Consider the following 19190-nt stretch of genomic DNA (forward strand, 5'->3'; position numbering starts at 1 on the left):
CCACGCAGATGTGAGTAAAAAGATATTCGGACTGTCAGGAAGTCAGCTATACATGAAATTGTGTTCAAGGGGCATAGTCTCTGTGCAAGATGTAGTAGTCCTCCTTTCTCAGAGAGAACCCTTACAACTCAGCTTTGCTCCACTCATAAAGTTATGAGACTTTACTTCCAGAAGTGTCCATTGCTTCTCTTTTCTTCTCCACTAGGGAGTTTCCAAGCATTTCTATTTAGTTACAGTCCAAATTATTACTTCTGTTCTTCACTCAACTATGGGGGAAACTGATCCTGAAATGTAGCTTTCTGCTACAGCACCAGTGAAAAGATTTTTCTTGCAATCTGCTTGCGTAAGGGAGTTTCCCAGCAGAAGTTTATGTTGATTCTCTGTTCCACTCCACTAGGGAGTTTTACGTCCACTCTGTAAAAAGAAGGTCATCACTGACTGATGGATGAGATGTATTTGAGAGGGAGGAATCCAGGAAAGTGGCTGTCACTACCACTGTGGAAAATGTTATATTCCAACTGAAGAAGTACAGTGTTTATATATGTCTTCTTAGGGACATAGGTTTTTAATGAGAATATTTCTCAGCTTGTTAATTGGTAAAACTTCAATCCCTTTGAGATTGAATGGAAACCTGTTGGGATTAGTTGAGTTTGACCTCAAGTATTGGTTGGATTTTTCCTCAGCTGGATGGACATAGAGTTTGTTTCTTTGCCTTTGGTTACAGGGCCAGTTGTATTTCTTTCATTGGCCCTTTTTAATGATTTGTGTCTTATTTCACAGTATGTTTCTTTGACTAAAGTTTCAGTGGCAAAGTCTGTTTATTTCATTGGATCTGGTTCCTGGATTGGGGTGTATTTCTTTGGCTGACCCTCTTACTCTACACATGTGACTTTATAAGTTCATCAATGTACTTTTCCCATGAGTGTGTTGGAGCCACAATATAAAAATAGACATAATAATGCTTGCACAGATTGTTGACAGTGGCAATTTTCTTCTACAAAATAAATAATGTTGTGTATCTGTTCATAAGTATGATGGCTAAAGATCTGACCAAACACTTGATAATGAAAAGCCCTCAGAATATTTTTCAGGTTCTCAAGAATGATTTTAACATGCAAAGGCTTTAAGAGGTTGATTGCCCACAAAGTTTTACTCCTGCATAAATGCAAAATTAAACCAAATTGATTACATTTATATTTTCACTGCTGAATATTTTGTAATGATTTCAAAGACTCCTGATCCATGCAAAAGCTTTACCACATTGATTATTTTAAAATGCTTTGTCTACAGTATGTGTTATTTTATGGGTTTGAAGAAATCATTGACATGCAATGGCATTTACACAGTGATTGCATTCTTAGGGTATCTTCCCATTGTGTGTTCTTTTATGTATGTGAAGATGAATGTGCGGAGCCAAGGTTTTAAGGAATTGAAAACATTCTTATAGTTTCTCTCTAGTATGTGTTCTTTTATCTACTTTAAGAGCACTTTAAATGTGAAGATTTTACCACATTGATTTCATTCATAAGGTGTTTGTCCTTTATGTGTTCCTTCATGCCTCTGAAGGGAAATGTGGTGAGCAAAGACTTTACCACACTGTTTACATTCATAGGGTTTCTCTCCAGTATGTGTTCTTTTATGCTTATGAAGAGCACTTTGATCAGTAAAGGCATTACCACACTGGCTACATTTATAAGGTTTCTCTCCAGTATGTGTCCTTTTATGTGTTTGAAGATGGCTGTAACGAGCAAAGGCTTTACCACACTGATTACATTCATGAGGTTTCTCTCCAGTGTGTATCCCTTTATGCCTTTGGAGAGTACTATGCTGAGAAAAGGCTTTACCACACTGATTACATTCATAGGGTTTCTCTCCAGTATGTGTCCTTTTATGCATTTGAAGTGGGCTGGGCCTAGCAAAGGCTTTACCACATTGATTACATTCGTAGGGTTTCTCTCCAGTGTGTGTCCTTTTATGCATTTGAAGCTGACTGTTCCTAGCAAAGGCTTTACCACATTGATTACATGTGTAGGGTTTCTCTCCAGTATGTGTTCTTTCATGCATTTGAAGATGACCTTGGCGAGCAAAAACTTTACCACAATGATTACATTTATAAGGTTTCTCTCCAGTATGTCTCCTTTTATGCATTTGAAGAGTACTGTGCTGAGAAAAGGCTTTTCCACACTGATTACATTCATAGGGTTTCTCCCCAGTATGTGTTCTTTTATGAATAAGAAGATACCTGTGATATTTAAAGGCTTTACCACACTGGTTACATTCATAGGGTTTCATTCCAGTGTGTGTACTCTTATGCCTTTGATGATGACTGTCATTTGCAAAGGCTTTATCACAATGCGAGTATACAGAAGACTTCTCTCCAGTTTGCCTTCTTTCATGCCTGCAAGGAAAATTGGCGTATGTACATGATTTACCATATTCAATACAATCTTGAATCTTGATATCTGTATAAATTATTATTACAAATTTTGTAATTGTAAAGGGGAATAATATCTTACAGTCTTATCTCATGTTTACACTCATGTTTTCCCCTACTTTAATGGGTATTTCACAGATACCTGTGAAGGTATAATAATTTATTATATGTTTCTCATTTTCAGAACCATTTTCTACAGGAGATTTTTTCATATATTGAAGAGAACTGGAAAAATTCATTACTTTATCAACCTTATTGTATGTTTAAATTTTTCTACACTATGAGTCAGATTATATTTGATAATGAAATATAAAAACCACTAGTATTTACATAGTCATAGAGAAACAGGGCTTTTCTGCAGAGTGAGCTCATTCGAGTATTATCAATGAAGCTGGAAAGAAGTTAATTGTACACGTGAATCATTTGCAACAAGTATGCTCAAATGGGCACTACTATATGAATTTTAAATCTTCTGCAAGAGAGGTTTACCATGTTCTACATATCCCTTTGCTCACATGCCTTGTATACAGACTAACACATGATATACCTAATAAAGTAAGGATTACAAGCAAAAGGCTTCCTCATTCAATTCAGTTTGACTTCCTCTTCCTTATAGATACATGCTAAAGAGACTAGGTCTCCCTGAAATAACTGACCTTTGACTCTTGACAATAATTGTCCCTGTCACTAAACTTAGAAAAGTAACAGCAATTGCATGAGTAAAAATAACTTTTCTATGGAGCATTTGCTTAATGGAAGGCTTGGAGATATGTTTATCACATCAACCATTATGAAATAAATGGAATTACATTTCTACAGCATAGCACTCGTGGTGCAATGAATTAAGTGGTAATTTCTCTTGAGGCATTGTTTCATTGTCTTATTTCATAAAATATTGTATTGCCAATGCAGTTCACCTACCTGAAATTGAGTTTATGATCTTGTGAGAATTTAATAGTCATCAATGCAATTTTAGTTCTACTTAACTACATTGTTGGTTCTGTTTCAACCTTAAGAACACATTTCTTCAGAGTGACATTACTATGAGTTCATAAATGAAAATTACCTTTCATGTCTTATAGAACTTGCACAATGTGCTTCAATAATATTGTCTTTCCAACTGTATCCTAAAATGTAGTAAAAGAAAATGTACGTTTATTTTCGAAAATGTGCAAAATTTAATGTACTGTCTACAGTGAACTTCAGAACTTCGACTAATTTATTTACCACCTTCTTTTGTCTCTCTCAATAAAATTAAAGAAAAGCATCAATAACCAAGGGACAGTTGTCCTATTATTATAAATCATGAAGGAAAATACATTGTTACCTATATCATTGAGGTTCTTGTAGGTCTCCAGCATCACGTCTTTGTAGAGATTCTTCTGAGAAGTATCCATCAAAGCCCACTCTTCCCAAGTGAAGTAGATATGCAAGTCATCATACGTCATGGCATTCTAAAATATTACATACATGCATGAAAGTGAAAGCATGATACTGACAACATTGTAAATGTACGTTTCTGTGAAACATTATTTTAAGATATGTTACTTTTATGCCATGGGCCATTTGTTTAATGAAATAAATATGTATAGATTTGCTTATGCTGTATTAGTTTAACTCTGTGAAACTGTCTATATCTGATGTTCTGATAAAGAGGTGTTTATCCAATAATGAGTGTTAACAAGAACAAAGTACTAATAGAAGGATAAATCTGGAAGCAAGGAAGAAGTCTTAAGAAAAAGTAGAAGAGGTTGGTAAGGGCCAGCTACCCAGCCACACAGCAAGTCATAGAGTAGGATGGAAAATAAACTATATATACATAGAGAAAGGTAAAAGCCCAGAGGCAAAAGGTAGATGGGATCACTTAAGTTAAGAAAAATTGGCTTAGAAGTAAGCCAAGTATAGGCCAGGCATTTATAAATAATAACATACATCTGGGTATCAATTTGGTACCTGGGAGGTGCCCTGCCCAGAAGGTAAAACACTAAAGAGCTAAAGGAGTCAAACATTAAGCAAAACTTTGGTCCCCAACATGGGGCCATATTTCCATGTAAGGTCTGAGAAACCTGAAAAACAATTCATCTCCTTAGTGAGTGTCTGCCTACAGGTGAGACCTTGAACAGACAGTATCCTAAGTACTAATGATAACCTCAGTTACAAAGACTGCCACAGCACAATCATGGGAATGCTAGAGCTCTAGGAAGGTTGTATGTAATTCTTGTTGACCTAACTCTGACTGGGCTGTGAGATACAGACTTTCCCCTCACAAACTCAGAACTGGGCTTAGCCAGCTGGGAGAGCATGCAGAAGATCCATGTGTAGCTTAGCAGTCTAAATTTTTCTTTGGAAGTAAAAAGGGTAAAATGCTTACAGTAAAATAGGTCCAGATGTAAATGTAATTGAAAGAGAGCCTGTTGAAGTAAAGGAGTCTATATAATTTATGAATGCCTTAACTTTAAAAAAGTCAAAATATTTGTCAAATGAAAATAAAAAATGCTTTGGAGAAGTTTTGCTTTTGTATTCACAGGACACAGGATGTCATGGATTTGTTCCAGGTAAACATAGATATGGTTTGTGTTTGATAGCTTTAAATAACATTACATGTTCATATACTATTTCTAAAGTTAGACACTGAATTAAACATTAAACACTCAGTTGCTTTACATAAAAGCTAAATAACTCCTACCCCTTAATTTTACTACTTAAACATTAATCTATTTATTCATTTATTTGTGTGGATGCAGGTATGTGTGTGTATGTAGATAAGATGACAGCCCTCAGGAGTCAATTTGCTCTTTCCCCCAAAATAAGTCCTACATATTCAAATTAATCTGTAGGAATACAATGGGATCAACTACCTTCATACACTCAGCCATTTGACAAAAATTTTTAATATTAGCTAACTAAAAGGGGTAAATTTAACAGATCAAAAGTAACAGATTAAACCAGTGGTTCTCAAACCATGGGTTGAAACTCCTTTAGTAGACATCTATCTACAAAAATCTTAGCATTACTATTCATAGCAGTGTCAAACTTACAATAATTAAATAGCAAGAAATATAGTTTTATGGTTAGGCATCACCACAACATGAAGGTTTACACACATTGCTCCAGGAGAATTGCCCATCAATTTATCCTTACATTCCATTTTAAACCAAAACCCTTTCAGGTTCAAACCAAAACCCTTTCAGGTTCATCCCTCTTTAGTTATATATAGTAATGTATTTTCCAGTTTATTTCTCCTAGTTTCTTTTATTTATTTGTGGTTATGCCCGTGTAGAAGTATCTAAGTCACAGACACGTGTGTTTGAGCCTTGCCCCATCAGCCAGTGTGCAGCTTATATTTAATTGCAATATACTCTTCATAATTTCATATAACATGCATATTCAAGATTTGAATAACTTATAAATGTAACTAATACACCCTTTATAGCTAATTTATCTCACATTAATTTCACAGCTCTAGTTTCTCTTTAAGGATGAAGTCAGAGTCTCCTGTTTAAAATCATTACATGTGTTTTTCAATTTCAGGTTATGGTACTTAGTCATTATCTTCATTTTTTTTAACTTTTAAGATAAAGATGTGATCACAGCTGACATTGGGTGAAAAGTCTGGGATAGAGGGTATAGTTAGGTAGGTGAAAATGAGAGGCAAGAATAAAATGCTGAAGGTAAATTACTCTTTCAAACCTCTGCACCTGTTGAACTTAAGGGTTCTACATTTTGATGAATAAGATCTTTTATATTTTCTATTTTTTAAAATTTAATTTAGAAATATTTTACTTTATACACCAGTCCCAGTTCTGTGCCACTTCTATCTGCCCATACCCAACATTGAACCATATCCCATCCCTTTTCTGCTCAATATAAAATGTGAGGCCTTCAATGGGGATCATAAAAGTCCATCCTATCATTAGTGCCAGGGCTTAGGCCATTCCCAGTGTGTCTAGGCAGAAAGAGTCTCCCTCTATGGGGAATGGGCTCTCAAAGTCCATTTGTCAACTAGAGGTAAATACTGTTCCTTGCCTAGAGGCTCCATAGACTGCCCACCTCTCCTAACTGACTCCCATGTTTGGAGGACAGAACTCCCTAGTTCTGTCCTATGCTGGTTCTGAACTGTCAGTCTAGAGTCAATGAACTCCTCCTTGTTCAGTCAAGTCACCTATTTCTGTGGGTTTCCCAGCCTGGTCATGAATATACTGGGGAAAGAGCTGGAAGGAATGGAGGTAGGGGAAGCCAAGTAATTTCTCCTCATAACCTGTAGCAGCCCCAAAAGTACAAATTTCCTTATTCTCTTCTGATACTCAACACAATGGCTTGACTGTCACATTTTGCATAATCAAGAAACAAATTAAGGATTTCCAACTTACACAGCCACAGGATATTTTCCCATTCAGGTTAAGAGAAATATAGCTGTATTCCAGCCCCCAACTCAGGCAGACACCCCTTTCTCATTTGCATGTCACACCAGCCAGTATAACAGGTAAGGTGGGTCAGCAGCTCTTGAAGCTACAACAGTACCTACATTCCCAGACATAATCCTCCAACATATCATTAGCTGCCACCCTCAAATCCATAACCCCAAGAACAAATTGGATTAATGTCCTCTTCTCAAGTGCAGGTCACACAAGACAGAAGAACAGGTAGACAAACTGAGGCAAAGACACCCTTCTGAACCAACTGTACAATTTACAAATTGGTTCCTCTCCCATGGATCTTCTACATTCTTTAAATAACCCCCAACACTATTTATAATCCAATTCCCTCCTCATCTCTATGTTGTAGCCTCCAACTTTAGAGGAAACGCTATGCTCAAAGGATACAGATCTGCCAGAAGTCCATATGGGCCACCTGACCACAGACCTCTCCTAGTCTCTCCATGCCCCATAAATATTATCACCAGGTTCTCTCCTCCCTTCCCTTCTTACAACTTCAAATGTTGGCATGTACTATCTGCTGGAAGAAAGTCCACACCTACAGCAAGATTTCCAGCCCCCAAATTGAGGTGACATGCCCTTTCAACCACAGGCCCTCTGAGAGTAAATAAAAGCCAAGGGAAAAAACAACCTTCCAACAAAGAAAAACTTAGAAATCAGCACCTAGACATGCAATCACCTCAAAGCATAAAAACATAACCAAGAACATGAAGAGCAATAAGTCACTACCAGATTCCAGCTATTGTACTACAGCAAATCATCAATATTCCAGCACAGTTGAAACACAATTAAGACCATATTTATAAAGATGAGAGAAGTCCTGAAAGTTGAAATGAATTTATGCCTTAAAGAATTCTGGGAAACATTAAATGAAATAGTGATTTGTGATTATATTACCTAAGTCAAAGCTACTTTGGTAATGCACTGATTTTGTTGTTACCCTTTGGCCAGTGTCTATCATTTTGAGAGCTTGGGGGAGAAACTCAAGTTAGCCACTGAAGGAAAAGCATGTGGAAAAATTGTTTCTTGATTTTCTCCTGTGCCTTGTCACTGTCTCATTTTTAGCCAGTTCTCTTTAGCAGCCCAGATACACTTGATAAAAGACATTGCCATCTCTGGGGAAGTCTTCTTCCCACATCAACCATCAGTCAACAAAATCTTTTCAGGCAGAAATCAGACATTCAGTCTAAGAACACACTCAATCGATGTTTGCTCAGATGACCCTAGGATTTGTCATGTTGATACCTGAGGCTAATTAGGAGACAAAGACAATACTACATGAGAAGGTTTTAAAATCCAAAGTCCATGTGCTAATCATATAAATCACTTAAGCAGAAAAGGATCAAACATGAAGGCAGCAATAACTGGAGAACACAGATATGACAGTATGCCAGAAAATGGGAAGAGGCATCTACGATAAAGATGAAAAAAAAAAAAACCCTGCCTCTCCACAGCAACTTCCCCAAAAGCAAAACCTTTAGGAATTGATAACATAATTGTCACAAGATACAACAATCAAAAATATATAAAATACTTTTGAAACAATAAAGGGGTTGGCCAAAAAAAGCCAAGAAATAAGGTAGGAAAAGTATTGTCAACTTTAGATCAAAAGACCAAAGAAAACACAAAAAGGAAAAGGGTGATCTTGTCCAACGGTATGCAGCTTCCTATAGTTCTATGGGTATAAAGATTAAATAAACACAGACTTCACAACTTTTACAAAATGACCTCCAAATGACCATTGAACTGTTGTTTATAACCCTTGATCTACTGATATGTCTTCCAAAAAGGGAGGCGCCAGGCTGTAGAACTCTCTCCAGAAATGGAGGTGATCACATGCTATGGATTAGAATCTACATATAATTCTTTAGTTTCAGGTAAATACACCCCACTGATGCTCAAACAAAGAACATCACAAAAAGAATTTAAAAGACAGGTAGACCAATGGAATCAAATTAAAACCATGATATGGGCCCACATATCTACGAACACCTGATGTTCGAAAATGAAGCTAAAATTATACACTATATAAAAGAAAGCATCTTCACCAAATAGTGCTGGCACAATTGGGTGCTGGCTAGTAAATGACTAGCACATGCACAAAACTTCAGTCCCAATCGACCAAAGACCTCAACATAAATCCAGGCACACTGGACATCTTAGAAGAGAATATAGGAGGTACCCTCATAGAATCTGTACAGTAGCAGGCTTCCTGAACTGTAGCACTAAGACTGGGATCCAGAATTAATAAATGGGACTCTGAAAATGAGAAGTTCCTGTCAGGAAAAGGACATAGGAAACAAGACAGAAAAACAGCACCACAGAATGGGAAAATATATTCATCAAGCCTACATCTGACAGAGGCCTGATTTCCAAAATATGCAAAGAGCTCAAAACCTCATCACCAAAACACCAAAAATCCAATTAAAAAGTGGGATACAGAATAAAATAGAGACTTCTCAATAGAGGTATCTAAAATGCCCGAAAGACACTTAAGAAAGTGCTCAATATACTTAGCAATCAGGGAAATGCAAATCAAAACAACTCTGAGGTAGCACACTGCCCTTGTCATCTCTGAATGTAAGTTTCCTGGCATATTGCATTAAACAATTTCCTATTCCGTTATTAAGCTAGCCTCTAATCCACCACAAATTAAAAACTGTTCTCATAACTATACAAAAACACAAATGAAAACAGAGCAAAGTTACAAGAAATAAATTCATTTAAATGAAAAAAAGAAAAAGCTTATGTTTAATGGATTCAGCAACCCTGCATGTCCTTCTAGTACCCCAGAGAGAAGATGGGAAATTTAGACACAAAAACCAATGAGTATTGTTCTGGGGAATTGTTTAAGTACTCTGTGGAGTGATCATGAGTATTTCTGTGGGAAGTGTCATTGTCATTATTTTGCTTTCTGAGATGCAGCAGTTTTCTAGAGAGATGTGTGAAATTAGCTTGCGTTGCAAGTCCACCATAAGATTTCAGACTCTTTGGGTATATGGAAGGCAATGGCTAGAATCAAGCTTTCACCATAAAATTAATATGACTATCTAGCTTGTACAGCCTACATCAGTAGGTGGGTGGGTAGAGTGGTTCCATGTCCCATAGGTAGAAGAGTTCCAAGAATATTAAAAATTAGAGATATTTAAGGACACAAAGGGAGATGTGTGTTCTGTGGTTTCATGATGAGGTCTGATGAACTGAAGATACTTTCTTCCTGGTTGTCACAGGGATTTTACACAACCAAGAAAGTAAAGAAAGAACCAGATCTCAAACGAAAAAAATAGTTCCTCCCCCTTCATTAGGGTGGAAGATGGCTCCATTGCTTTCAGTTTATTCCTGAAATTCAGAGCAAACTCTATGCAAATGAATAATAGAAAGAGTAGTATTCATGGATATTTGAATCTTTAGATGTCTATAAGCTAGGAGGAATGTGTTAATGAGCCCAATTGTTAGCACATCTACCTTCAGGTGCAGATGAAAAAAAAAAACACAGCTGCATTATTTAAGTTTCTCTACATGAATGGTATAGAAGATTACACGTCTCCATGTATCTATATGGTAGATTCATTAGAATGTCTCACAAGCTGTGGTCCCCAAAGTCCAACCATGGAAATTTGAAGAATCTAATAGATTGTTTTTGAGTCTTTAGCTAAATCAAGTGAAGAATGCAGTAATTGTTCAGTCCATGAGGCTGGACATGTCAGCCTGTCTCCTTATACACAAAATTTCCAAAGAAGTTGGCTCTAATGCTAGTAAAGGAATGAATTTGGTAGTGACAACTAGAACAAGCATGCAAAGAGAGAGATTCCTTCTTCCATATTGTTTATATATGTTGGCTCCTGTCAGAAAGTGAGATCCAGGTTACAAGTGGATCACATTCTCTGATTATTTATTTTTGTTGTTGTTATTGTTTTGTGTGTGTGTTTTCAAGAAATGTTTTATGTGTGAGGCTCTGGAAATCATTCTATAGTCCAGACTTGTCTGAAACTCAGAAAGTTGACTACCTCTTCCTCCTGAATTCCGGTGTTAAACTGTACACTACTACCAAGCTCCTAAAGGTGGATCTTATCACCTCAGGTGACCAAGATTAATGACCAGTTTTCCCATTTAAAAACTTTTAATTATTTAAAATAAGGGACATAAGGGACTCCTTCTCTCCCCTGTAACTAAACTTCACTGAGTTCATCACTGTTCTTAGTTGCAGCAACAAGTTATAGGTATTCTAAACATGTATTGGTGAAAGATGATCCACTTCACTATATTTCTATAAGTTACTAATCTATTTGCTTCATTTATCAGACAAACCTGAAAATGAAATACAAGAATCAGAAGTTCCAAAAAACAGAACTTAAGTTTTATAATCTGTCCTCCAACTGCAAACAAAACCAATGCCTATATGTGAGCACTGGACAGTGACACTGCAATTATTATACCCTCCCATGACAGGGCTGCGGCGTTTCCCATTTCCCAGTAAATCCATACTGGGAGGCACAGAGGACAATGGCTGCCGCCCAGGTCACTACATGAATCAACAAAACATCAGTCTGGTTCATGGTCCATCTGAATCCATCTGAATCCAACAGAATTGAAACCTCACTGGGTGGTGATGTTAGTATATGCCTTTAATCCCAGAACATGGCAGTCAAGGGCAGCAAGATTTCTGAGAGTTCCAGACCAGCCTGTTCTACAAGACAGAATAACCTTGTCTTGAAAAAGAAACAAACAGACAAACAATAACACTATAAATTAATTAATTAATTAGTTAGTTAGTTAATTAAATGATAGCTGAAGAGAACTGCTCTGAATATCATACACTTACCATTGTACAGCTTGTGATCTTCCTTACAACTCATTTCAGCAAAGGCAGAAGAGAACCACAGAAAGAACCCACAAAATACCTGCCACTAGTTATCCTGACCACTAACTCTCCCCAGAACCGCACATGCACATGGCCACCCAGCTGTGACTCAAATTAGCAACTTCCTTACTGGATGATCAGAGATCAAATGACTCAGATGACAGACCTTCCAACTCTGCACTTTCAGCCCAGTAGACAGAGGCCTAGTCTAGAAAGATTGTGTTTTACTAGACATTCTTCCCCTCTCATAGAGCATATCCTGTTCCTCATCCAAACACAGGGTCTTTATGTGCACAGTCCATTACACAATCAAGGTCCTGTGCAGCAAATCATTGTCACAGAGGTGGGAAACTCTGCAACCAAACACAGGTCACATTCACACAGTAACTGTTGTTTCTGTGTAACAGGGATAAAGAAAAACAGGCCACAGATTTGAAAGCAATGGGGGTAAAACAGGGATAGGGGAAGAAAAGACGAGGTGAGTATGATGCATTTATAATCACAAAAATTATTTTGAAAACTTGAAAGAAGCTTTATGGCCTAGTGTTCCAGTGGCTTAGACACTTGTATTAGAGCACATTAAAATTTCTCATACCATTGCTTTAAAGATGAACACCAAAAACATCAAAAACACCCATCCTTATGAGGGGATAGTAGCAGTTAAGTAAAATACAATACAATAGGAAGGAATTTTTTGGCAAGGATATTCTCAAAATGACTTCTTTTTAAAAAAACAATTTTATTTATTTATTATGTATACAGTCTTCTGCCTGTATGCCAGCAGAGGGCACCAGATCTCATTCAAGATGGTTGGGAGCCACCATGTGGTTGCTGGGAATTGAACTCAGGACCTCTGGAAGAACAGTCAGTGCTCTTAACTGCTGAGCCATCTCTCCAGCCCTCAAAATAAATTCTTGCAGCAAGAATATCCCTAAAATAACTACTAATGTCAACCACTGCCTTGAAACAACAGGTCACTCTTTATTGACAGGGTCCTGAGTTGAAGGTCGTGGGGATATGAAAGACAGGACAAATAGATGGTAGAAAAATATAAATGCTAGGTTGGGGAGGTATTGCAGAGTATATGTCCCATACTAACTAAGCTTCATAAGAAGAATAGTATCTTGTGTACTACTTGAATGGGGTGGGAGAATAGAAAATTGGAGAATAAAATGAAGCCATCAAAAACTATTATAATGGGAGAAATACAGGAGGAGTTTAGCAAACAATGCCACACTAGGGAAACAGAGTATCTGAAGAACGTGACTGACTAAAGACACATTATCCTTAGGAGAGACAAAACCCTTCTAAATGTTCATGGCCCCAAGCCATTACACATTCCCCCAAACATATTGCAGGTTTTAGAGGAGTTTAATTTTATTGCCAATACATCAGGCCTCAATGAAAGTTCCCAAGCCCTAGATCCCAGGCTGTTATTAGGGCTCCCTTACTAAGGGTTTAAATGAAGGCCTTGCTTGAAGAGGTAAGTTCTTAACTCAACTGTGTTTTATTTTCAAATAATTGTCACCTGGTGTCTTATTGGCCACCTTCCAAAACTATGGTTATCTCAAAAAAAAAGAAAAGCTAGAATTTCATCCTACACAAAATTAAGATGGAGATTACATGAAAAGTTAAACACAAAGTTTTGAATATAAAAAAGATATTGGAAAAACTAGGCCACTCTGAGTTAGGCAACCACTTTCCATGTATTTATCAAGAATGTTGAAGTTGACTAGAAACTTGCTCCTACAACCATCTCCCTGCTCCCAATGCTCTGATCATACTTACTCCACAGAGCAAAGTTTGTGAGACACCTCCCCCTAGGTCAGATAATTTACATGGGCCACATGTGAAATCACAAGACAGGGTATCTGGCTGCACTCCTTTCCCCCAGATACAGGGAAGACCCACCACACTGTCAGCGGAAATCCTGAAAAGTCTATTTATGTCACATGGAAACCTAGAGAACCTGTCTTAATCATGCTAACTGTAAAAGACAAACACCCTAAATGTTCTCTGATATTTATACTGAAACCATGACACACATGCCCAATTTCCACACATAAAAATCACATAAATATAAATAGATATAAATAAGTAAACATTAAAATCATAATAGGATGTTTTGGCACACACTCTATATTCCAAAACCTGGGCAGGAGAGACAAGCAAATTTCTCTGAATTCCGGACCAAACTCATCTGCATTCTGAGTTCAAGGACAGCCAAAAATGTGGAGAGATACCGTGTCTCAACATAAAATTCTAACTCTGAATATAATTGACTCATCAGGAAATCATTTGTGAAATAGATTGAAGTGGTTCAGCTTAATCTCACCAGAGGACCCAGGTAAAGGACCATATATCTTATAGTCATTTGTGATGTCTGCCATTGGTGAATGTCAAAGTAATTTTAGATATGAATATAGCTGTGCATGTTAGCAAGAAAGGCAGATCTCCATGAATTCAAGCCAATTTGGACTACATAGTGAATAGGATAGTAAGACTTTTCTCAATGACTCATACACACACACACACACACACACACACACACACACACAAACACACTCAGAAATATACCAATAGCAACAGAGTCAGAGCTCCAGAGAGTGTCATTCCCCATGAGATTATTGGTCCAATTACATTCAGACTACCAACATTGTTCTCTTTTGTTGTGATAAAATTATCTAAATAAAAGCTATACTGTAATGAACAGATTTGGTTGTTACTCCTAGGCCAGTGGCTATCATTGCAGGAGTTGTAGAAACTCAAGTCAGTAACTGAAGGGAAAACATGTGGAATGATTGTGTCTTGATTTTCTCTTTTGCTTTGCCACTATCTTGTGCTCAGCTGCCTCTCTTAACAAGCCCAGACCCACTTGCTTAGAGACATAGCCACCTCAGCAGAAGTCTTCTTCCCACATAAAGCATCAGTCAACACAATTTTTCCAGGCAGAAATAAGACATTCTGATGTAAGAACACACTCAAATGGTAGTCTCTCAGTTGATCCCAGGTTTTGTCCTGTTGATACCTGAGACTCTTTAGGAGACAGAGAAAATAATATATGATAAGGTTTTAAAAATCCAATGGCAGTGTATTATTCATATCCAACACTTACACAGCAAAGACTCAAACACGAAGACAGCAAAAAGTGGAAATCACATATATGCCAGTATTCCAGAAAAAGAGAAGAGCAAAGCATCTAAGATAAAGATGAAAAAATCTAAACCTGTCTCTCCACAGCAACTTCCCCCCAAAACAAAACCTTTAGGGACTGATAACATAAGAAATTTTATGAAGACAAATTGGTGAAGGTCCAACATTTTAGGTAAATGAATATAACTAGGTTACCATTATACATTACAGAAAATCAGTATACAGATTCACATAATATGAGGCCTAAATTGTCAAAAGGTACAACAATCAAAAATACATGAAATATTTTGGGAAGAGTGAAAGGGTTGGTGAGACAAGCTATGAAATAAGGAAGGAAAAATATTGTCAACTTTTAATCAAAAGAACAAAGAAAACATAGGAAAGGAAATGGGTAATCGTGACCAATGTAACACATCTCCCTATAACTCTATGTGTATAAAAATTAAATAAACCCAGACTTCACAACTTTCACAAAATTACCACAAAATGACCCTTGAACTGTTGTTTCTAACACTCAAGCTACTGACATTTCTTCCAACACAGAAGCACCATGCTCTAGACCTCTCACAAGAAGTGGAGTTGATCTCTTGCAATATATCAGGAGATCCTTATAATTCATTTTGTTTCAGGTAAATACAACCCCACTGAAGTTCAATCACAAAACAACATACAATATCAATTTAAAAGACAGAGCTGGCAGGGGAGGAGGGGATGGAGAGGGAACTGGGATTGACATGAAAATCAATATTGTTTCTAATTTACACTAAAAATTGAGAAAAAAACACAGATAGCCCAGTGGAATCAAATTGAACACCATGATATGGACCCACACACCTATGAACTTCTGATGTTGGATAATGAAGACAAAATTACACAATGAATATGAGAAAGCATCTTCAGCAAATAGTACTGGTACAACTGGATGCTGGCATGTAAAAGACTGCAGACATATACATAACTATCAACATGCACAAAACTTAAGTCAAAATGGATCAGAAAACTGGGCATTGGTTCTGTGCCCCATTAATCTCAGCACTAAGGAGGCAGTGATTCAAAGCTAGACTAGAGTATAGGAAAGGCTTCAAAACAATACAGAGAAACCCTGTCTCAAAAACAAAACAAAAAAGCAACAAAAAACAAAACAAACAAAAATATCCAAAGGCTGGCAAATGGATCTAAGACTTCAACATAAATCCAGCCACACTGAACCATGTAGACAAGTAAGTAGGAGGTACCCTCATAAAATTTCTACAGTAGATTACTTCCTGAACATAACAACAGTAGCACTAACACTGAGATCCACAGTTACTAAATGGGATCTCCTGAAATTGAGAAGTTTCTGTAAGGTAAATGACACAGGCAACAAGACAAAAAGGCAGCCCCCCAGAATGGGAAAATAAGTTCATCAACCCTACATTTGACAGAAAGCTGATTTCCAAAATATACAAAGAACTCAAAACCTCATCAGGAAAACACCAAATAATCCAATTAAAAAGTGGGATAAGGAATAAATAGAGACTTCTCAATAGAGGAATCTAAAATTGCTAAAACACATAAGAAAGTGCTCATTATACTTTGCAATCAAGGAAATGCAAATCAAAACAACTCTGAGGTAGAATATTGCTCCTGTAAGAATAGCTAAAATCCAAAACACCAATGACAGTTTATACTGTTGAGGATTAGAGAAATGAGAGCATTCCTCCACTGCTGGTGGAAGTGAAAACTTGTACTGCCACTTTGGAAATAAGTACAGTGGTTCCTCAGGAAAATTGGAATCAGTCTACCACAAGATTCAGCAATTCCACTCATAGGCATATAGCCAAATATGAACATTCATACGACAAAAACATCTGTTCAACTGTGTTCATAGCATCATTCTTTTTAATAGACTGAAACCGGAAGCATCCTAGATGCCACTAAACTAAATAATGGATAGAGAAAATATGGTACATTTGCACAATGGCATGCTGCTCAGTGGAAAAAAAGACAATGGAATACTACAATTCAGAGGCAAAAGGAAGGAAGCAGAAGAAAGCATTCTGAGTGAGGTAATCCAGTGACAAAAAGACAAACACCATATGTATTCACATATATATGGGATTCTATATGGAACAAAGGATTACCAGCCTACAATCAAAACCACCAGAAAGAGGGGTAACAAGGCAAATCCTAAGACAGGTATACATGTCACCCAGATAATTGGAAATGGATAAGATCTCCTGAGCTTTGTGGGAGCATGTGGAGAGGGGAGAGGGAGTTAGGAGAAGAGAAGGGGAGAAGAGGAGGGGAGAAAAAGGAAGATGTAGTCAGGGGAAGAATAGAGGAGAGCAAGGAAAGAGATACCTTAATAGACAGAGCCATTATAGTATTCAAGATAAATCTGGCACTAGGGAAATGTCCAGAGATCTACAAGGATGACACCAAGTAGCAATCTAAGCAATAGTTGAATAGTTACCTTAAATGCCCTTCCCCAATAATGAGATTGATGACTGCCTTATATGCCATCCTAGAGTGTTCATCCAGTAGCTGATACACACAGGTAAACACTGAGCTGAACTCCTGGAATCTAGTTTCAGATAGGGAGGGATGATAAGCAAATGGGTCAAGACCAAGCTGGAGAAACTCACAGAAACAGCTGACCTGAACAAGGGAGGGCTCATGGTCCCCAGACTTGTAGATGTGGAACCAGCATAGAATTTATCTGTGTCCCCTGGAATGGGTGTCAGTTATGAGACCTGGGCGATCTACGGAGCCTTTGGTAGTAGATTAGTATTTATCACTCGTATGTGAATTTACTCTGGGAACCCATTACACATAAAGCAACACTCAGCTTAGAAACACAAAGATGGGCCTAGGGCATTCACCACATGATATGATGGACTTTGACGATCACTAAAATCCCCAGGGAAACAGAAAGGAGATTTAATGGGTGGGTAAGTGAGGAGCAGTGGAGGAGGGGGGGACTGTGATTGACATGTAAACAAGCTTTTTCTAATTTAAATAAAAAAGAAATACTCCCCAAAACAAAAACAGCAAAGAAAAAGAAAAATTGTATTAAAAATGACTTAATGGCCTATGGCACATAACATGGAATCTTCCCAATCTACCCGGTCAGCACCATGCACATTTGAGAAATCTCTACATATCAGAAACTCCTTTTCTCCCCTAGAACTAAACTTCACTGAATGACATCATTGTGGTTAGTTGCAAGCAGTTTAATCGTCTATTCCTGAAAGACAATCCACATCATCATTTTTGTACAAGTTCCTAAAGTATTTGAAATATTTATAAAACAAACCTGAAAATGGAATGCAATATTCAGAACTACTAGAAACCAGACTTTCAGTTCTCTAGTCTGTCTACCCACTGCAAACAACAGCAGTTCCCACATATGAACATTTGACAGTGACACTGTAAGAAATATACCCTCACATGACAGGGCTGCAGAGTCTCCCATTACCCAGGAAATCCATCCTGGGAAGCACAGAGGATAAAAGCCACTGTCCAGGTTATCACATGTACCAACAGAACTATACTCTGGCTCATGTTTCATTCAAATCTCAACAGAATTGAAAGCTCACTCGTTGGTGGTGGCACTTGCCTTTAATACTAGCACTTGGGAGAAAGAGACAGTTGGATCTCTGTGAGTTCAAAGTCAGGCCAGGATAGCCTCCAAAGCCACACAGAGAAACCCTCTCTCCAAAAATCCAAAAAGAAAAATGAAAAAAAAAAACATTGTTTAAGTTGACTATAAATTTGCTCCTATACCCAGCTTGCTGCTCACAATACTCTGATCAAATTAACCCAATAGAGCAAAGATAGTGAGAGACCTCCCCATATGTCTAATAATTTAAATGGGCAGAAAGGTATTTCCCAAGACAGGGAAACTGAACACACACTCCCCACAGATACAGGGAGGGCTCACCACACTGTCTGCCACACCTCACCATCTGTTACTCCCAATCTGCAGACAGCATCCCCTAGCTCACCATTTTGTGGTTTCCCAGATCAATGAAGCTCTCAGCTCAGCTCCCTGCAGCAGCAACTCGACCACAGCAAACAAAACCGCTGTCTCCTCTTCAAAGTCAAGCCTGGAGCCTGGTGACAGGAAGAGCCCTGCACCTCTTCTGACTGGCAGGTTGCTTGGGGGGGATTGATTGCTTAGTGAGCCTTGAGTGACAAGAGCACCTCCCATAGGTTTAGATTGTGCTTAAGTCACAGTATTGTGGTTCCTGACCACGCCTCCCACACAAGAAAAGAATCTTTACTACCTCTACAGCGATTTGCATTTCAATAGCAGTGGCCT

General features: G+C 37.7%; 1 protein-coding gene across 1 annotated transcript in view; it reads right to left on the bottom strand.

Annotated features, from left to right (window-relative positions):
* Positions 1-1518: 1518 nt before the first annotated feature.
* LOC113838983 (zinc finger protein 431-like) overlaps positions 1519-19190 on the bottom strand; it is a 662051-nt gene continuing 644379 nt past the window's right edge. The window contains exon 4 of the mRNA XM_035453552.1: positions 1519-2216. Coding sequence (XP_035309443.1) covers positions 1519-2216 — 698 coding nt within the window. The remainder of the gene's footprint in view (positions 2217-19190) is intronic.

This window comes from Cricetulus griseus, unplaced genomic scaffold (assembly GCF_003668045.3).
Source record: "Cricetulus griseus strain 17A/GY unplaced genomic scaffold, alternate assembly CriGri-PICRH-1.0 unplaced_scaffold_1, whole genome shotgun sequence".
NCBI lineage: Eukaryota > Metazoa > Chordata > Mammalia > Rodentia > Cricetidae > Cricetulus > Cricetulus griseus.